The following is a 21,170-nucleotide window of genomic DNA, read 5'->3' on the forward strand; positions in this document are numbered from 1 at the left end:
GTCTCTCCGTTTCCTGACTCTGAAGGTAGTGTTCCTTGTTGCCATCATTTCTGCCAGGAGGGTTTCTGAGCTTGCTGCTCTTTCCATCAGACAGGACCTTTGTTCCTTTCACAATGATAGGGTTGTTCTTCGTCTGGACCCCTCATTTATTCCGAAGGTTAACACCTGGTTTCACAGGTCCCAGGACATTGTTTTGCCTGACTTCTGTGCTCTCCCGCACCATGACTGAGAGCAGCAGTGGCACATGCTAGACGTAAGAAGGGCTCTTAGGATATACATTAAGCGCACTTCCTCCTTCAGGAGGTCGGAAGCCATGTTTGTTTCCTTTTTCCCTTCTCACTTGGGGCACAAGGCCTCTTCTACTACTATTAGGTGGGTCAGGTCTTCATTGAGCAGGCCTACAAAGCTGCAGCCCTTCTGGTTCCCCAAGGTCTGATGGCGCACTCTACCAGAAGCGCGGCCACTTCTGCTGCCTGGACGACCCAAGCATCCTTGGAGGAGATCTGTCGTGAGGCCATGTGGACATCCCCGTCTCCTTTCATCAGACACTCCCATCTGGATGCTTTTGCCTTAGCGACTGCAGGCTTCGGCAGATGGGTGCTTCAACGAGTAGTTCCACAGTCGGTGTGATGAGCCAGACAAGGACCCGTCCGTGGACATGCAAGCTTTGGTATGTCCCATCCTGGGCTCTCAATGCAGCATGGAGGAGAATGGGTGTTGGTAGAAGTTACCGTGAACGCCCTTTCTATCTATGCTGCGAGAGAGCCCAGCCCCTCCCTTGATTCGTCCAGAGTGGGTAAGACATATTTCTGTATTTATTTTGGGCTTTCAGAGACACCTTTCAGTCTGTCAAGTATCTTCGCCAAAGCTGGGGTCTCTCCCGTGGGCTGGCTTTTATATTTTAGTACAGACTCAGCTATGACATCATAGGAAGGAGTCAACCCCGTCCCATCCTGGGCTCTCTCACAGCATAGATAGAAAGGGCGTTCACGGTAACTTTTACCAACGCCCATTCTAAAATAAAGAGTAATTTCTCAATGCTTTACAACTGCAGGATTGTTGAAAAGTTCATAAAACCTGGAGAGTGATACAGCAAAAGATTAAATACTGCAATATTTAGTTTCATGAATTTTTGGAACATGCAACATTATGCAGTACAGGTAGTCCTTGACTTATGACCGCAACATTTTCTGTTGCTAAGCAAGACAGTTTAGTGAGTTATTCCTCAATTTTGTGGTCTTTTTTGCCACAGTTATTAATCATAGAAGCGAATCATGTGGTTGTTAAGTGGATCTGGCCTTTGACTTTGCTTGTTGGAAGTTGGCTGGGAAGGCTACCAATGGCAATCACAAGTCCTTGGGACAATGCAGCTGTCATAAATAAATGCCAGTTGATAATGTAACTGGAGATGCTGCAATGGTCACAAGTATGAAAACTGGTCATAAGTCACTTTTTTCAGTGCCATTGTAACTTTGGACTTTCCACTAAATGAACGTCTATAAGTCAAGGCTATATTACATTATGATATTTGAAAAAGTGATTAGTCCCTGGTCCTTTTCAAAACAACCACAAAGTGGAGTGGAATAAATGTTAAAAATGATAGAAAAAAGCTTTAATTGAGTGGACTAGGGCAGAGGTAATGAAGGTTGACTATTAGATTGCATTTGTGTTACCAAGCATGATTTATTGACCATATTAAATGTTTCTCTTTGAAGCTCCGTTGCTCATGTAATGTGCCTGTAGTATTTCAACAACACATGTCATTAAAAGCTTTGTTATGGAAGGACAAAATACACTTTTCTTTTCCAACCGTACTGAATGCAATAAACTCCTTCCTAACATACTGTTTGCTCAAGAACACTTATGCAGAACTTGGATGTACTCTGGATGTTTGGACTTCAATTCTCAGAGTTCACAGCAGGTGGCCTTGCTTTCTGAGGAGTTGAACTGTATTTAGGTAGGAAAGGCTGCTCAAAAACATTGCTCTTTTCTTGTTAAGAATAAAAAAAAGTGTGTTAGATCTTTTATCAATACTTTTTCTAATTATTTTCAAGTTTCTCTTAGTGTCCTTGATCAGGAAAATGAAATAAATGATCCAGTTTGCTTCTGCAGGTAGTCTTTAACTTACAACAGGTCATTTAGTGACCGTTCAAAGTTACGATGGCAGTGAAAACAGTGACTTATAACCATTTTTCAGACTTGCAACCATTGCAGCCTGTCCATGGTCACATGATCAATATTCAGATGCTCAGCAACTGATTCATATTTGTGAAGATTGCGGTGTCCCCGGGTCATGTGATCCTCTTTTGCGATCTTCTGACAAGCAAAGTCAATGGGGAAGCCAGTTTCACTTAAAAACTGTATTACTAACTTAACAACTGCAATAATTCGCTTAACAATTGTGGCAAGAAAGGTCATAAAATAGGGTAAAACTTAATAAATGTTTCACTTGGCAACAAAAATGTTGGGCTCAATTGTAATCGTAAGTCGAGGATTACCAATACATCAATAATAATGAGCTATATTTCTCTGAAGAATTGGATATTTTATATGTATATATATGGGTGGAGCTTTTACTTATAGAATTCTTGCATGGATACAGTCATCCTAGGAAAGAATCTATTTGCTTGCTCTCTTTTCCAGCATAGTTATCTAGTGACCCACCAAGCAGCTACTCCTCTTCTGCATTATGATGAAAAATGCCCTTGAAGCTTAGCTGTTTGCTTCCTATTTTTTCTTCTTGGGCTGTTGAATCTTTGTTTTATGTAAGATGTTTTAGAAGACTTTAGTTGATTTTAGTGCTACAATGATGCTGTGTGGTTCAGTGTACTTCATCATAGTTCAGTGATGGGTAACCTTTTTGTCCTCACATGTCAAAAGTGTGCGCATGCACATGCAAGAGTACACACACATGCCTGCCCCCATAATGCAATGCACATGCGACTCCCTCCTACCCCCCTGCACATGCGCACAGGAACCCCCGTGTTCCCCTTGCCCCCTGTGCATGCACATGGGAACCTCCCCGCTCCCCCCGCCCCTGTGCATCACCCGCAAGCGCCCTGCCCCCCCACGCATGCATGGCAGAAACCCAAAAATCAGCTGGCTGGCAGGAGGCATGCATGCGCAGTGGGACTGAGCTGGGGCGACAGCTCGCGTGCCTGCAGAGATGGCTTTGCATGCCACTTCCGGCACTTGTGCCATAGTTCAACAATAGTCTGTTGGTTGTTTCTGAAATGATGTATGATAGTGTTATCCTTTCCATAGCTTGTATTGATTGAAATGTGCTGTATAGAATTTAGTGGTTAGATACAAAAGTCATCTTCAACATACAATGTGACTATAACAACCACTATGGTACAGGGGTGGTATTCGACCGGTTCTGGCGAGCCGGTAGGAGCGATGAGCAGCAGAGACCGAACCGGTTCTTTCTGCTGTTGGGCCTACCCGCCCGCCCAGGCTCTCATACTCACTTTATCTGCTGGATTTGAAGTGCAGTTGCTTTGCGTGGCACGGAATAGTGCCGCGCAGCAGCTGCTGAAGCAACTGGGATCGTGCAGGCTTGCAGGAGGCAAGTTAGAATGCCTCTGTGCCTGCGCAAAGTGCGCATTTGGCATGCACGTGCATGCAAAGTGTGTGCACGTGCGCAAAGTGCGCCCACCAAGCCACGCCCACCGAACTGGTGGCAACAATATTTGAATCCCACCACTGCTATAGTATATAGAACAGACAGACAGAAAACTAGCAGACCACATCCGTAAACACCAACTAACAGTCAGAAGGCACAATGAAAAGTGCTTAATCTCACAACAGATGATCAGACTCAACCGTAGTTTCAATTAGGAAACTGAGAATTCTAGAACAAGCTAAATCCAAGAATGCTGCAGAATTCCTGGAAGCTTTGGTATTCCGAGAAATCAGTTCTCAGTGGGTATTGCATTCAAAAGGGACACTAAAAAAGAAAACAAAAAAGACTCAAGTGTGTAGGGTTTGCTTTCATATAAAGCAAGGAGGACACCCTATACTAATACTTCTGTTACCTAGTTGAGCAATGAAGAGTCTGCAAGTAAACAACCAAGCTCAAAGAACATCAAGGACACCACAGTTCAGCCCTGAGCTACATTTACTAATTGTTCTGTAAGCGCCTGGAACTAAAACATTGCACATTGACAATTAGCAATTTCTGTTCAATCTTTGTTTTTGTTTAGGTAGCTACTTTACCAAGCCTGTTATGCCTGGGTGCATGTATTTGGTTTGTTTAATACCTTTGACCACAGTTCCAGCTACGCAGACACACAGGTGTTTAAATGTATTGCCATTACATTTAAAATGCCAAACATGTCGTGTTTTCTATTTGTATTGATAATCTACTTTATTCTCAAAAGAAAAAGAAAAAGACCCAGTTAATATTCAAGATGAGCAAAAGGGAAGTGATAATGTGTTTTGTTGATATATTTTCTGATGGTGTAACTGTTTTTGTATGTATTAAGCTTTTGAGCAAATTAATTGACTTGGAACATTAGCAAGGTCTTTGTAAACAAAATATTATCTTGACCAAGTAAGAATGCTTATTAGTGTTTAGAAAACTGCTGAATTTGAGGTAACAGTGGTTGATATCCAGGCAGTATTGGTTGAATATTTGTACTTTGAAGAGTTGAAAAGCAAGATATAAATTACAGAAATACTGTGCATTTTTCTGCAAAGTTTTTACTGAGCCACTTTTTTTTTGCTGACATTTTCCATCACCCTTTCTTTTGTATTTCTTTCATTTTTATAATATGTTATAATATATTCATTTTCTGCTGGTATCCAGTATCTTCCCTTTTTCAGGGGGTACTTTTCCAGCTGGTTGTACTGGAATTGCAATTTTCAGTAAAGCCAGGCACTAACCTAGGTCAGGTGAGAACTAAGGAGGTCAAGTGATCCAAAGCAGGTGTACCCACCATATTTGTTGCTGCTCGTTAAAGAAACTGCATGTTTGAATTTATATGCGTTTGACTTAAGGAGTACTGAGATGAGTGTTCCCATATCTGTTCCAGGACACTTTGTCACTTTAGTACTTTTTTGAAAGTTCAGTTGTACTGTATTAGAAAGAAAATATGTAAGTGATACATTGGTGTTACCATTGAAGGCTATAAAGCCTGGCTAACACAACAAATTATATATCTAGTAAGTAGTGAGGACATGTGTTGAACTGGAACTCCATCTGACTGCAGTTTCTTTAATAATTTACATTCCTAGAGCATATTGACATGAAATTAATGCTTATGTAGAATAGTTTTTTTAAAAAAAGCAAACTGATTGTACTGTCTTAGATAACAAAGATTAAGCTTTATTCTAACACAAAAGATCTTTCTAGAATTGTTACTTTTGTAACCATTTTTTTGCACAATCCTTGCATGAGAAAAATATTGGGGATGTATCATTATTCTTTCAGGGATTAAACATACATAGTCATTAACCATCACTTATGGTTAAGGTTGTTCAGCTTAGAACACATTTTATAGAATACATTGGGACTGCATGTAAAATTGATGAATTCACCTAAACGTATACTGCTTTGTATTGTAATATTCATCTCATCTTCCATCTCTGCATTTCATTTTATCTTATACTGTTTTATCTCACTCTTTTTTCTTAATCATACCTTGCCATATTTTATTTCACCTTATATTGTATCTTATTTTACTATGTCTTGGCTTATTTCATCTTAGTGTATGTTATCGCGGCTGATGCCCATTGCTTTGATATGGTCAATTAATTAATCTGTAACGTTATGCTACTATTATTACATTTTTAAAATAACAATATGCAGCTAAACAATTTTTTGTGATTTTTTAAATATCAGGACCAATTTCATGAAGTTAATGCCTTATTAATTCTGAGATACCCATGTGAATGTATTCATTTTACTATTGCATAGAGCGAAGATAGTCCAAGTCCCAAGAGACAGCGCCTTTCTCATTCAGTCTTTGACTACGCAGCAGCATCACCAGCCCCATCACCACCAATGCGACCATGGGAGATGACATCAAATAGGCAGCCTCCTTCAGCTCGACCAAGCCAACATCACTTCTCAGGGGAACGATGCAACACACCTGCGCGCAACAGAAGGAGGTCAGCCTTCCTGGGGACAGACATACTCTTCATTTAGAAAGCAGTTTTTGAAGCATCAAATTTATTAGTATTAGGTTCTTGTATAAGAAACAATCACTCCAGAATTTAAAAGTTATGGAGTCTTAATTTTATGAACTTCATGAAGCCTATGCCAGAAACATGGAGTTTTGTAACATAAACTTAACATAACATAAACATAAACTTTATCCTATAGGTTTATTGAAGATACGCTTCTAATATTAGTAAACCCTAATATTTGATTGTCCAAAATGTTTAGTTGTTAGCTTAAATATTGTTGTTCTATTACTCTAGTACATCTTTATCCAAAGATATCAGAATTGACATTCAAGCCTTCTTGTCTCTCCTCTATTCTTTTGTCATAACTGTGAGGGAAGTTTAGCTGAGAAAATGTAAGTAGGCTAAGGTCAGTGAGCCATGACTTCTGTTTTGAAATCATTGTAAAATATAAAATAAAACTTTGAAGTCAGATATCATATATCAATCAATTCTTAATTATCTACTTTATGCTTATTGGAAGGAATCAATAATTTAGCATGGCTCAGGCTAATTTCTGAAAAAAACAGCATATCTTTGCAATTTTTGCTACAAAGTTGGTATTCTTATTGGGACTACCAGTTACCAAGAATAAGATATTTTGTTACCTCCATATATTTTTCTTTAAGTTTCTATTACATGCTTATTCCAGGGAACACAAGATACAACAAATATTTTATTTTCTTACCACAATCTAATGAGGAAATTTGAGCTAAAAATTAAAGTTTTTCCCCCCAAAATAACATATGAATGAGAAAGGAATTGAATGTATAACTATATCATTGAGCTATGCCATTATTTAATATGCAACATCATGATTTTCTAGATTCATTTAAATTATTAATACTCACTTAGATGATTTCAGTCTCATTCTTAACTTTTTGCCTCCATCATATCAGTTTACTTTGAGCTTAATCAGTTGCTGTATGTTTTTTCTAAGATTTTCTCAGAAAAGTTCCCACAATCTATTCATTACAGACCTCCAGTGTTGCATAAATTAATTCAGATGTTTTGAATATTTTCATATTAGTAATTGCTCTTTCCATATTTTTTTCCTCTTCAATTCAGTCATACCGTAGAAGGCAGAGATTTTGTACGAATCTCTATTATGTGTTTGAATTGTAGAGTGTAAAGAAGATAACTGCATTGCTCAGTACTCAAATGGCTTGCCAACTGGCAGTATTCATCACAGAACCAGTTGTCTGGCCTCTGACCCATGCGCTAAGTTCAGCTTGACCTTCACTCTTGCTACTAAGTTATCTGAGAAGAAAAGGACCATCTGGCAATCTTGATTATTCTGATTATGTTACGTTACTTTTGCCCCAGAAGAAAATACAAATGCATTCAGATTTTTGTGATGGGAGAAATGTAGGAATACAGGAATAAAAGTCTATATCCATAGTATGTAGTTAGTTTAAAAATAGAAATTACCATAGCTGTTCAAAATATAAAACTTGTCCCATTTGATTATTTATAGCCCTCCTGTTAGACGCCAGAGAGCAAGAAGAGATCGACTGTCTCGACATAATTCCATTAGTCAAGATGAAAACTACCATCTTCCTTATGGACAGCAACAAGCAATAGAAGAACCACGAGCCTTTCACCCACCAAATGTGTCTCCCCGTATGTTGCACCCAGCTGCTCATCCGCCACAGCAGAATGCAGTCATGGTTGACATCCATGAACAGGTATGGGCAAAAATAGAAAAAATATTCCCCAAGTTTCTTATGACTAACACTTTTTAATTGTTAATATTACCAATTACCTGGTATATTGGGAGAACTCAACCCCTGTCATTCCGTATGAATCATTCTTGTTTGTGCTGCTGTCTGTGCTGAACAAATGTGTGTCTGCATTAATACAATCTGATTTAACAACGTAATCATACTTAAGTGAACTCTGATTGGAAGGCCAGAACTTTGCCTTATTTCTCTAGGAATGCAATGGTTTGTTTCTTGATTTCAAATGAATTTTTGTAATTTATACTATGGCACGGTACAGTGTGGATGTGGCCAATGCTCTGAGAATATCAAATCTATTAACAGGAAGGAGAAATTAATCCATCGGGCATATTAAATGTGGTTAAATTATATTTTGACATTCCTTTTAAGTATTCAGATAGTAGAAAAGGCGATAGAAATTGCTCGGTGTCTTATTTTGTTGTTACATTGTGATAGACTAATATATTATCAAAGAACTTGATAGGTTATGTGTGCAGAATGACATACTGGTCGTACCCCTGTAATCACAAAGGTCTTTTCAAAGAAATTCTGCTTATACCTTAGAAACTATAGTAGAGTATTGCAGCTTTCATGTGGATGGACTGGGCTGCCCGAAGGCATATTGATGTTCACATGCAGCAGTAACTATTTTTAGTTTGCATACACAATACAACATGATATTTAGATCTGGACTGAAAGTGCTTTACATGTGAGTTAGCCAAAAGGTTGATTAGGGTCTACTACTTAATCTTTGATCTGCCAGTGAATCATCAAGGATTTCAGAGTCACAATTATATAGGAAATAATGACAATTGGCAGAATGTTCCCATTGTTGAGATGTGAGTATTCTATACTTGTGCACTTCAACTATTTCAAATAATTGAAACAAAGACAGAACAATATCTTCCTATTTTTTTCTGTTACTAAGCTCTTTCTAACTTTTTGCATACAGTACAGTAGTCCTCAATTTACGACCATAATAGGGACCAGAATTTCTGTTGTTAAGGAAGTTAGTGTGTTAAATGAGTTGTGTCTGATTTTACAACCTTTTTTGCCCTGGTTATTAAGTAAATCACTGCAATTGTTAAATAAATTGTGTGGTTGTTAAGTTAATCCACCTTCCCCCATTGGTTTTCCTTGGCAAAAGTTGGTTGCAAATGACAATGGGTTCACTTTATAACCACCACATTCACTTAACAACTGCTGCAAAAAAAAAGATTGTAAAACCAGACACAGTTACCTAATTACCCACTTAACAACCAGCATGACTTACAAGTTGTAATTCATTCAGGTTTTGAAGGCACCTTTCCATCTTGTGCTCTGAAAGATCATGAAAATCTTCTTTTTCTAATCAGCTGTTGGATTTTACTACTTGCATTATTTTGGTTGAGTCTTACTTTTTGTACACAGCTCAGATTTGTAAAATTACGATGGTTAACAGCTTTGTTAAACAAACAATATTACTGAAGCTGTCTTTCTACAACAAATTATAGGGGCACTTGTGTTGTTGAAGTGTATTCCACTAGACAGATACAAGGCTATAGGTTTAATTTAATCTGAATCTGATGTTTCTGTTCAAGCTTCAGTTCTATGTACAATCAGAAGATTAACCAGGCAGTTTAAGTAGGAGCAGTATTATAAAAAGAGCTACAAATGAGGACACAGGGTGTTTGTTCACTGTGTCTTAATGCATGTTTTGTATGTCTTCTGTGTAAGGTAAAAGAGATTTTTGCAATGTTGGAGAGTAAAAGAATCCATGTTTTAGCTGTGGCTGTCAGTTGCCTTGATGCAATTAAAAAGTGATAGATTTTGTTCTTTATTATGAAAAGACATTTTCTGAAATATTTGACTGCTGCCAAATAGTCTTCAACTTATGACCACAATTGAGCCCAAAATATTGCTAAGTGAAAAATTTGTCAAGTGAATTTTGTTCCATTTTACGAATTTCTTGCCACATTTGAATCACTGCAGTAGTAGGGTTGTACAATGTATATAAATGTATAACACACAAGAGATAGAGATGTATAATACAAATGTTACAGTACTGTTAATGTTATGGGGGTTTTTTCTTTTAAGAATGTAAAAGAATAAAGTTTAATTTAAAAAAAGTTAGTAACACGGTTGTTAAGTGAATCTGGCTTCCCCATTGACTTTGCTTGTTAGAAGGTTGCAAAAGATGGTCACATGACTCCTGGACATGGCAATGGTCATAAATATGAACCAGTGGTCAAGCATCCGAATGTAAATCACGTGACCACGGGAAGGCTGCAGTGGTCATAAGTTTGAAAAATGGTCAAAAGTCATTTTTCCCCATGCCGTTGTAACTTTGAACGGTCACTAAATGAACTGTTGTAAGTTGAGGGCTATCTGTACTAAGTTGATAATAGCTGGCGGGTGATTCTCAAACCTCCTAAAGTGTTTTTGTAGAAAACCATAACCCCGATGACTTCAGAGTTTCCTGTTATTTTGGTCCTTGTATGTTGATCTTGATTCTTCTTGTCCTTAGATTCACCAGGGCACGGTCCCTGTTTCATATACAGTGACCACAGTAGCCCCACATGGGATCCCACTTTGCACAGGCCAGCACATACCAGCCTGCAATACGCAGCAGGTCCCAGGGTGTTCTGTGGTTTTCAGTGGGCAGCACCTTCCTGTCTGCAGTGTGCCTCCTCCAGTAAGTAGTTCTTTAATTTTAATTTTGGAATAGATACTGAAAATAATTGGAAGAGCAGACAGCTTTAAAAGAATGTATTTATACCTGAATTTGCATGTTAAAACGTTAAGTTTCTTGTAACATTGCATCAACATGTTTTTAAATAACTGTTAAACTGTTAGGTTTATTTCACAAACTTAATTACTTCAAGAATAGAATATTGGCTTTATTCCCCTTGATATTTTTGAACATAACCTCTATAAAGTAGTATGTGTACAAAATTTGAAAATACCTATTTTATCTCACTATTAGTAATAATTGTTGTAGTAGCTATGCCACCATTCCTTTTATGTTTACTCAGGATGGTGAAAATTCGTAATAATCTTGCCTACTGTTTCCCCTACAACAACACTCCTGTGAGGTGTGGGTTCGGCTGAGAGAAAGTGATTAGCTCAAAGTTGCCCAGTCAGCTTCCATGTCTAAGAAAGGCTTAGTTTAACAACTTTGGTACAGAGAATTCTTTCAGAATTGTTACTATAAAGCTCAAATAAAATGCCTTTGCTATATTTGACATTCCAGGCAGATTTTTTTAAAAATAAATTATCCTCCCTTTCTCAGGTGCTACTACTCTGAAATATCTAGATACTCTTAATAGTTAATAACCTAATAGGAAAAAATACAGCCATGCATATATATTGAAACTGACTTACTAACATACAGTTCAATGACAATGAAAGAGCTCATAGGTCTTATACTGCTATCTACAATTCCTACAGAAGAAACTTAACATTGCTTAAGCTTGATTTAAAGTTTCAAATAATAGCGTAATAAATTCTCCATTTGACATGGATGAAGTTACGTAGTTTGTAATTATGTAATTGTTTAGTTTCTAAACTATTGGAGTTATGTAATTTCCTTAGAAAAGATTAATTCTGCCATGACAATAAGTTATTTCTTCTTAATATGCTTAATTAATGTTGCTTTCATTAATAAAAGGGAGATAATCTATACTGTTGCAATAATATTTGTAAAATAAATATAGCTTTATTTTACCTTATTCTTTTATAAACATAAGCATCCAAAAAATCTATGTTGTATAAGGTTGTATATGTTTATCTTTTGCAGATGCTTCAAGCTTGTTCTGTTCAACATTTGCCGGTTCCATATGCAGCTTTCCCGCCCCTCATTTCTAGTGATCCATTTCTTTTACATCCTCCACACCTCTCCCCACACCATGCTCCACATTTGCCACCTCCAGGCCAGTTTGTTCCTTTTCAGACACAGCAATCGCGATCGGTAAGTGTTCCTTTTTTAAAACTCTAGTAATAAATTTTGGAATACTGTATTTAAGATCATCACGTTTTGATGACTTCCTGCCAAAGGTTGCTCCACTATTAAATTGAGAAATTCCATGAGTAAATTCTTATATAGAAACCTGTGATATGCAAAAAGCAATCTAGCTTTAATCGTGTTGATTCCACGATTGATAGAGGAACAGAATCAAAAATGGATTTTTAAGTTAGCATTGTGGTATTGGGTTTCCTATCTGAATGTGGAGAGAATAAATCAGAGTTGATATTTCTATTTAAATAACCACTGGGGGTTCCGTTTTGAATTTAACTGCAATTTCAGATTTAAGAATATAGCTCTGCTTCAGTGAAATTTCTTTATATCTTTTGTTATTCAGACAGGGATTTTTTTTTTTAAAAAAAAGCTTAAATACATTTTTTTAGTCTCACTGTAATAGTTAAATATCTCCTGGTGCTTTTCAGAAGTGTTAAGACCAAGGTTCAAAAGGCTCTTCCGAGGCAGGGATCTCAAATGACAATGGCTAGCAAGTGAAGCCCATTGTTACTAAGATGATAGATTGCCTATGCCAACAAGGCTTATTAATTTGGCAGTACGATATGTAATCACCTGGTTATCTTTGCTTTAGTTTTTCATGCTGCTGCCCAGAAAAAAACATACTTTTCTAACTTAGACTATAGTGGTAATTCATGTAAACACGAGGTTTTCCTAAGAAAAAGAGTTCGGCAACTTCTGGTTTGCATATGCTCTCCTTGGCATCTCATCCTTGAAAATTCTGAGGTTAAACTTGGAATTTGGTATTAGCTTAGTTATTTCTTGGTGTGAAAATGCTCAGAGAAGAATGGAGCTATGCATACAAGCCAAAGGTACTTAAATTTCCACATCCCAGGGAACCTCAAAACCACAAAAATGTGATTTTTATGCCTATCAGTTTAAAGGCTCAACCTGCAAAACATTCACCTTATTCTTTTCTAAAAGCACCTTTTTAAGGTGCTTTGCTTTGTTGAAGGTTTGAGTGAACACTTTTGGAGCTATCTTCTAAAACAGTGCAGTCCAGTAAAGTCATCATAATCGTATTCTTTTACTTGGTCCAGTTTCCTAGCTCCTTCTAAGCACAGCAACTACACAGCAATTTCTTCTGGCTTCAGCAGGTCCTGGTGGAGAAGGTTTTGAGTTGCTGTGAAGTAATGCTCTTCTCTGTTTACTCCAGTATTCTCAAGAGACAAGTCTCCACTAGAAAATGTTTTGCTTAGCCTTCTCCAGAAGAACTACCAGGCTTATCATCAGTGTTCTGCAACAGTCCTTGCCAAGTTTGGGGAGGGGAGAGTTAAAAGCTTATTAGTTTTCCAATACTTCAAAAAAGTTGTTTCATAAATACTGTATAATAAGGTAGCACCATGGTAAAATAGACTACATCAGTGAATTAGATTTGATACTGTTTAGAATCATAATGAATGCTTTCAAATTAGTAAGATTAATTTCAAGCAGTACATTCTGTTCTGCTCTGAAAACAGTATAAATGTGCATTGTCCATTTGTTTAATTAGCCAACTAACCATATATTTAAAACGTTAAATATAATGTGATGTTTCTGTTTTCTTTTTCCTTAGCCTCTCCAAAGGATAGAAAATGAAGTAGAGTTACTTGGAGATCATCTTCCCGTAGGAAGTTTTACCACCTATCCACCTTCAGCCCACCCACCAACATTGCCTCCCTCAGCTCCCCTTCAGTTCCTAGCACATGACCCTTTACATCAAGAGATGTCATTTGGAGTAGTAAGTGATGTTTTCCAAAATACTGACAAAAGCCTTTTGTTTTAGGTTTGTAATGCACAATTTTGATCATATTTATTCAATTTCTAATAGCTGCCTTTCTCAGTCAATGACTCTGAGCACTCACAGTTTAAAAAAAACATACAACAATTAAAACAATAAAATATTTTAACACAAAAACGATAAAATCCAAAACACATATACACAACAGCCAAGATACTTGGCCAGTTAAAAATAAGCCAGGAAAGATACTTGGCCAGTTAAAAATAAGCCAGGAAATTGAATTCTTAGCACATTTGGCACCCCAGGCTCGGAAACACAGCTAGATGTTTAGAGCTTTGTGAAAGACTAACAGGGTTTGGGCCATTCTAATCTTCAGGCGGAGGATATTCCACAGAGCTTGAGCTACTGCAGAACAAAAATAGCACTTATATAGCGCTTCACAGTGGTTTAAAGAGTCAGCATATTGCCCCCAACAATCTGGGTCTTCATTTTACTGACCTTGGAAGGATGGAAGGCTGAGTCAACCTTGAGCTGGAATTGAGCTCCTGGCAGCGAGCAATGTTAGGCTGCAATACTTCATTCTAACCTCTAACCACCATGACTCATGAAAAGGCCTGTCCCTGCCAGCCATCACTCCTTGGCTGAAGGGATCTGCAGCATGCCCAGTCTGCTAGATTGAATTGGATTGGTAGAGACTCTTGAAAATTGTACTGTGTGAAGTATTCACTTGTCATGCTTATATATCAAATCAATTATGATACCTGCAGAGGATACACTAGGGAACAAAATAGCAAACAAAAATATATTTGATATAAACAAGCAGCAGCACTGTTTCTCATGACATAACTATAGAATTTAGAGAAAACTACCCAAGGTGCTATGGATCTAACTTTGTGGAGTAGTTTAAAATCTATTGTATTTGTAGGGTAAAGGCCATCAAGGAAAAGTAATGCCTCTGGGCTCTCACTTACCTCATCTCACAAAAACTGGAGCCACGAAGCAACCCCAATTGGGCTAAGTACACAGGATGTGGCAAAAGAGATGGCTCCAAAGATAATCTGGGAACCAGATCACATAGAGTTTTTAAAGTTAAACCAGGTTCTTTAGAAGCCCATTGGTAGCCAATGTAGTGCCTACAGTATAGATGATATATAATTATGGATGCTTTTCCCCCTTTCCATGCAGACCACTGCATTATGTATCAATTGCAGTTCCCTAGCAATGTTCAAAGATTCCATTTAAATATATTGCTGTAGTTTAGTTATGATGAAAGTGTGAGTTATTTTTGTAAAGATCTCTGAGCGGGGCCTTAACTGCAGGAAAAAAAACATTGTGATAACAATATTTTCACATGTGAAACCTTTTATAAGTTACCATACTTTTAAAACACTTTGCTTTGTTTCTTTTAGCCTTATCCACCCTTTATGCCTCGAAGACTCACAGGGCGCAGTCGATACCGATCTCAGCAACCAATTCCGCCTCCCCCTTACCATCCCAGCCTATTGCCATATGTGCTGTAAGTTTGACATCTGGGGTTTGTTTGGGTTTTTTGGGTATGAATTTAAGGTGATGACGCAATGCCTTTTTTCTAAAAGGTCAGGCACAGGTAGTCTTCAACCATTGGTTAAGCAACTGTTTGAAGTTACAAAAACACTAAATGAATGGTGATCATAACCCAGTCTCCAGTATGCTTTCCTTATGGTTTCCTCTATTGGAAAGATAAATGCTTTCTGTTCTTGTTGAAAGACAAATTGTTAGATTTTGTTTTAAGGAGTCCTATTTAAACTTGATTTCATACTTTTTTTACTTAACCTATAAGACATCTTATTACTTGTTTATAGTTGGAGAATTTGTTAGTAGCGTTATACTGTCTTCAAGCTCTCACTCATGTGAGTGAGTAAAAGTAAGAAATAGCAGAAGTTTCCTTATCTCAATCAAAAATAAGACATTAACATAAAATCACAACTTTTTGTTTTTTCATAATAATATGAACAAGCAATTTCTATAAAGATCTATCAATCTAATTGGTAAAACCCAAAATCAAAGTTTCATTCTTTTCTACTTTAAGCACAAAGTTCAGAAGCAGTCTCCATGTGGAAATAAAAGTACTTACATTCTTTTCTTTAATCAAAATAGTCAGATTTGTCATTTCAGCCAACTCCATCAACTTCTGCACCCATTTGTCCATGTTAAGAATTGAAGTGTCCTTCCATTTTTGTGCATTCTTGCTGCTGTCAACATATATAGTAACAGAGTTCCATTTTTTTTCTCCAGGTCTTTTTCCATTAGATCCAAAAGGAAAAAAAATGGTTTCATCTTTATCTCCATTTTCAAAATGTTCTGTATTAAAATATGAATCATATTCCTATTTTTTTTTTTTTGCTTTATCACATGTCCACCACAGATGATAAAAAGTCCCTTCTTTACTTTTACACTTCCAACATTCATTTGACATACCTTTATACATCTTCGATAACTTATCTGGTGTTAAATACCAATGATACATCATCTTATAGAAATTTTATTTTAGATTATAATTTGATGTAAATTTTAAACTCTTCATCCATATATTTACAAAGTCAGTGGGGAAGCCAGATTCACTTAACGACCATGTTACTAATTTAACAGCTGAAATTATTAACCTAACAACTGCGGCAGAAAAACTTGTAAAATGGAGCAAAATTCAGTTAAAAATTATCTCACTTAACAACAGAAATTTTGGGCTCATTTGTCGTCATTAGTTGAGGGTTATCTGTATATGTTTTAGAGCAGTTTTTGACTTTGAACAATACTTTCCTTCTACTGCCTAGTTTGTATTAATTGAGGAAGTAGGAATTGTCTGCACTCACTACTGTTGAGTGTAGAAATTGTGGTGGTGGGTAAGAATCTTTTCAGTGGAATAAGCTTTCATTCTAAGCTTTTAATTCTTTACCTTAGTGCATTAAGTTTTTGTATTTGTTTTGCTGTAATTTTAACAAATATTCTGGGAACAGGTTGAAAAATATGGGTTAAAAAGTATTTTATTTTTGGAATAATAATAAGCCCGTCCCTCTTTCATAGATCAATGCTTCCTGTGCCACCTGCTGTTGGGCCAGCCTTCAGTTTTGAGCTGGATGTAGAAGATGGTGAAGTAGAAAACTATGAGGTTGGTTAGCAATCTGAAGTATAGTCATGAGGATTTAATTTAAAAAAAAAATCTCAAATTGTTAGATTAGTTGTACTTGGTACCAGAAGGCAGTTTACACAATATTAATTTTTTTCTCATTATCGGCCAACTCTCCTTAACACTGGCCAGAAGTCAGAATGATTGTACTGTGAAGGAGGGAAAGTCTAAAATTGTGTGGAAGGAGCTTATGGAGCATGTTAGGATTTCTCCTTATGCATAATACCTTTGAAGCATCCCCTTTCATGCCACTAGATGTGATTTTTTTTAAATGCATCCTTAGATGGAAACCATAAATTTGTGAATGTCTTTGTTTGGAATAGAAAAATATATTAATTCCATAACGCTAGTTAATGTGTAAGAATGTACCATATTTTTCGCACTATAAGATCCCCAAAACAGTGGGTGGAAATGTCGGCGCGTCTTATAGAATGAATACTGAGGCAGGGGGAGGGGGGTTGGTGCGCGGCTGCCGAGGAATGCTAGAGTCTTTGCTGCCAAGCAGCTGATTGGCAGTTGGATCAGATGTTCTAGGTGGGGATCGCCATCGCTGCATCGCCGGCGAACAGGTGGTAAATGGATGGCGATAGGCAGCGGTGGTGATCCCTGCCGCCTAGAACAGCTGATCGGTGGTATTCCGAGAGGCCGATCCAACTGCCAATCAGCAGTGAAGGCTCCAGCATTCCCTGGCAGCGGCAGCAGCTCAGCTCAGTTGATCTGTGGTTGGCGCAACAGAGCGGAGTCCTGACGAACCACATGCTGGGCCTGCGATAACATGCTGAAGCTGACCAGGCTGTTTGCTGCTTGCTGCAAGGATGCTAGCCAGGTGAATACCAGATGGATGCTGGGAGGCAGAGGCAGATTTAGTGTGTGTTTTCTTCCTCTAAAGCTAATGTGTGTCTTATAGTCCGGAATGTCTTCTAGTGCATATATGGTATTTACACAGATGGATTTCTAAGATCTGTTCATTTTGAATTTAACTGCCAAGTAAGAATTGTTTACCTCATATGTGTATATATCTACATATATATGTTTTCTTAAATTTTCACGGGTACTTACCTGTATGTTATTCAGCTTTGTTCGGGTATTTTCCCACGTCATTATAGTTGTGCTTTTAAAGTTGTAGCAACGTTTCGGCAGAATCTCATCTGCCATCATCAGGCTTCTGTATGTACAGACGAACACAATACAGAAGCCTGATGATGCCAGATGAGATTCTGCCGAAACGTTGCTACAACTTTAAAAGCACAACTATATAATGACGTGGGAAAATACCCGAACAAAGCTGAATACCATACATCTACATGTATGTAGATACAGATAATTTTGGTTTTGTATATCATATGGATTGTATATTCTGGTTTCTTCCTCATCACAAACTAGTAGTGATATGAAAAAATAAAGGGTTGAACTAAAGAATTATTTCTCTCACAGGCACTGCTGAACTTGGCTGAAAGACTGGGTGAGGCCAAACCAAGGGGTTTGACAAAAGCAGATATTGAACAACTTCCGTCTTATAGGTTCAACCCAAATAACCATCAGTCGGAACAGACTTTGTAAGTTTTTCATACTTTCATTGAACCTTTAGTATGAAGGCATGTTCTCTTGTTGCTGGAGTCCTGCACAGAAGCACCTTAGGCTTAAAATTACTTTCCAGCTTGTATTGTTGACCTTTGGTTTTGAGGCTTTTCCAGTTAACCATGAACTGAAATGTTAAACATAAGGCATTAACATTTTAATTCTGGCTGTCTACTCACAATATTTTAGATTTCAGAAGGGGCACATAATCTCTCTTGCTCTCTTTTACTATATTGGAATTGGACTGGAACAGCAGAAAATTAGGTGAAGGAAAGGCCATTCCTGTAAGATGAGAAGTAGCATTTCTGTATCTTCAGAAATTCAGTCAACCTTCCCTTCTTGTAATAATACTGTACATTGGTATCTGCCTTTGAAATATGGAAATTATCAAATCATTTTGCAATGTTGACTGGGGTATAGATTTTCAAAGTGAAAATGTATCACATAAAAAGATAACAATAAAATAATCCTTTTTCTTGAATTTTCTCATTTAAAATTGGCCTTATTTTTAAATCTCTGCCTTATTTTTGTTCCTCCAAAATGATAAATAAAAATAAACCTAAATCTGCATTTTGAAAAAAATAAACATATACTTCTCACTGAATCTCTGTAATGAGAGTTAGAAGAAATATATGGGAGAGGATTTAAGAAAAAAAACCCTATTACAAAGGAGTGAAATTGAATTGAGTATTGAATAAAATTGAATAAAAAGGAGTGAAATTGAATTGAGAATTCAACAATTCAATTTTTGCATGAATTTAGATTAGGCACTTCTAAATTCCTAAAGAGGGTTGTAATTTTTTAAAATTAATATGAAGCCTAAAATCTGGTTGGTTGGCTTTTTTCCCCAAAACCAGCAGCCTTTTGGAAAGCATGTCTGTGGTGAAATAATTCATTTTAGAATAATGAGAATAAAATAAAGTCAGAGTATTCATACTTCACTATTCTTCAGTACCCTAAAATAATAAAAGCAGTGTAGTATTACTTTGAAATGCAGGAGCAAAATGCATTTTGTAAAGATATAATTATAAATGTAATTCTATAAATAAAAACACTTTTACATAGCACTGTTGTTTTTAAATGCCCAAGTGATCTTGGTCAATAAGAATTTAATATGAAGTTAAATCAGCTGATTGACATTAATGATACATATTTTACATTTTCCCAAACTCTGAATTAAAAAAAGTGGTGAGTCATACAACTGCTTTTCTTGTCAACAAATTCAAAGTGTTAAAAACATTACTTTCTATATTGCTCATTTCAAATATTGAAAATGTATACTAGATAGAGTCAACTCCCTGCTTACCTGCAGTTCTGTTTTCATCTACTTGAGGATTGCTGAGGTAATATATGTGAAATGCTTTACAGTCCAAGTAGTATAATAAGAACTAGGAATGTGTAAAACATTCCTTGCACAAGCTGTTCCATGCACAAACTGTTCTGTATGCAGAACTGCTGGATTTGGGTGGTCTTTGCCCACACTGCAACATGCTGGCTGTTTTGTTTCAGTCACGGCACATAAAGGAACTGTTTTGACACAGGCACAAATGTTTCAAGAAGAAGGGAGCAGGGGAAAAGTCAAGGATATTGACAGCTGAGGTGGGAAGGAAAGTGCCAGGAAGACTGAGGGTTGGCATGTCGGGGGTACTGAATGCTGTACTGGAATATCGCAAGTGATGGGGAGAGAAGGAAGGGAGCTGGGAAGATCAGGGGTAGATGGGCCATTAGGAAGTTGCCATTCTGGGAGTCACTGATGAAAATGGGGGGAGTTTCTTGCCTGTTTAGATTTCGCTTCATCCAAACCCTGAAACAACAAAAAGATTCCAAATTCTGTGTAATGAAAGTTGACCCCAATTCCAGAATGCAGTGGTTTATTCTAAGTTGGAAACAGAACATTTCCCCCATTTTATGCAGACCTCATAAATGACCAGTCTTAATAGGTGTTATTCTTTGCTCATAATTGATATTGAACTGTATTTTTGGAGTGTAAATGTAAAACAACATCTGAAGTAAAAACTTGTTAAATATAATTGTTGCTTTTCTTGAGTAAACTATCTTGCAATATTCTTTTTTAGGTGTGTAGTATGCATGTGTGACTTTGAGTCAAGGCAACTGCTTAGAGTTTTACCATGTAACCATGAGTTCCATGCCAAGTGTGTCGACAAATGGCTTAAGGTAATGTTATTTTTAGAAAGAAAGTTGTTTTAATCATGTCCATATTGCACACAGTAATTTTGCAGTAGTCTGGCATGTTCAGAAGCATACTTGATACTGTAGGAATAACATTTCTTTCCTTAAGATGTATCAGTTTGTTGAAGAATAGAAAGTGTTATAATCTTTCCTAAAACAATGTTTTAAAACTGTCATTAAATATTTTTAAAAATGTATATTTAAAATTTAGCTGGTGTCACCAGAAATAGATGTACGAACAACAGCATTCTGCAAAACATAATTTCAAGAGGAAATTGGAAATTTCAGATGGTGCCTTAAGTTCTATTGTATCACTACAACGGTAAATTCTAAAGAATCAGTCTTACAAAAACCTAATGTTCTGCATAGACAAGGTTATTCAGTTTTAATTTCAGTGGACTGTAAAAAAGGCATGTGTATGAACAAATTTGGGAGAACTTTTAAATATAATTAGGTATCACCATTCGTCCTATGAAATTGTGCAAAGGCAGAGATTTACCATAGTATCTAAACTGATATTCTCACTAATGTATACGATAGTTATATAGTCAATATTTTTATCCTACTTTTTTAAAAGAAAAAACAGATTACCTGCAGTCTACTGTACACAGAACA

General features: G+C 36.9%; 1 protein-coding gene across 14 annotated transcripts in view; it reads left to right on the forward strand.

The window, feature by feature from the left end:
- Positions 1–21,170, forward strand: part of RNF38 (ring finger protein 38) — a 108,030-nt gene that overhangs the window by 81,776 nt on the left and 5,084 nt on the right. For 13 of the 14 annotated variants that reach the window (XM_087926356.1, XM_026712789.2, XM_087926358.1 and 10 more), the window contains 9 exons: positions 5,921–6,114; positions 7,646–7,856; positions 10,396–10,563; positions 11,668–11,838; positions 13,460–13,624; positions 15,034–15,140; positions 16,685–16,769; positions 18,222–18,343; positions 20,441–20,540. In XM_087926356.1, the coding sequence (XP_087782482.1) occupies positions 6,008–6,114; positions 7,646–7,856; positions 10,396–10,563; positions 11,668–11,838; positions 13,460–13,624; positions 15,034–15,140; positions 16,685–16,769; positions 18,222–18,343; positions 20,441–20,540 (1,236 nt within the window). In that variant the 5' untranslated portion in view covers positions 5,921–6,007. Of the gene's footprint in view, positions 1–4,113; positions 4,135–5,920; positions 6,115–7,645; positions 7,857–10,395; positions 10,564–11,667; positions 11,839–13,459; positions 13,625–15,033; positions 15,141–16,684; positions 16,770–18,221; positions 18,344–20,440; positions 20,541–21,170 lie in introns of those variants that run through there. The other variant, XM_087926361.1, reaches the window with a different exon arrangement.

The sequence above is a fragment of the Pseudonaja textilis genome, chromosome 2 (assembly GCF_049901715.1).
Source record: "Pseudonaja textilis isolate UNSWEBS1 chromosome 2, rPseTex1.2, whole genome shotgun sequence".
In the NCBI taxonomy this organism is placed as follows: domain Eukaryota; kingdom Metazoa; phylum Chordata; class Lepidosauria; order Squamata; family Elapidae; genus Pseudonaja; species Pseudonaja textilis.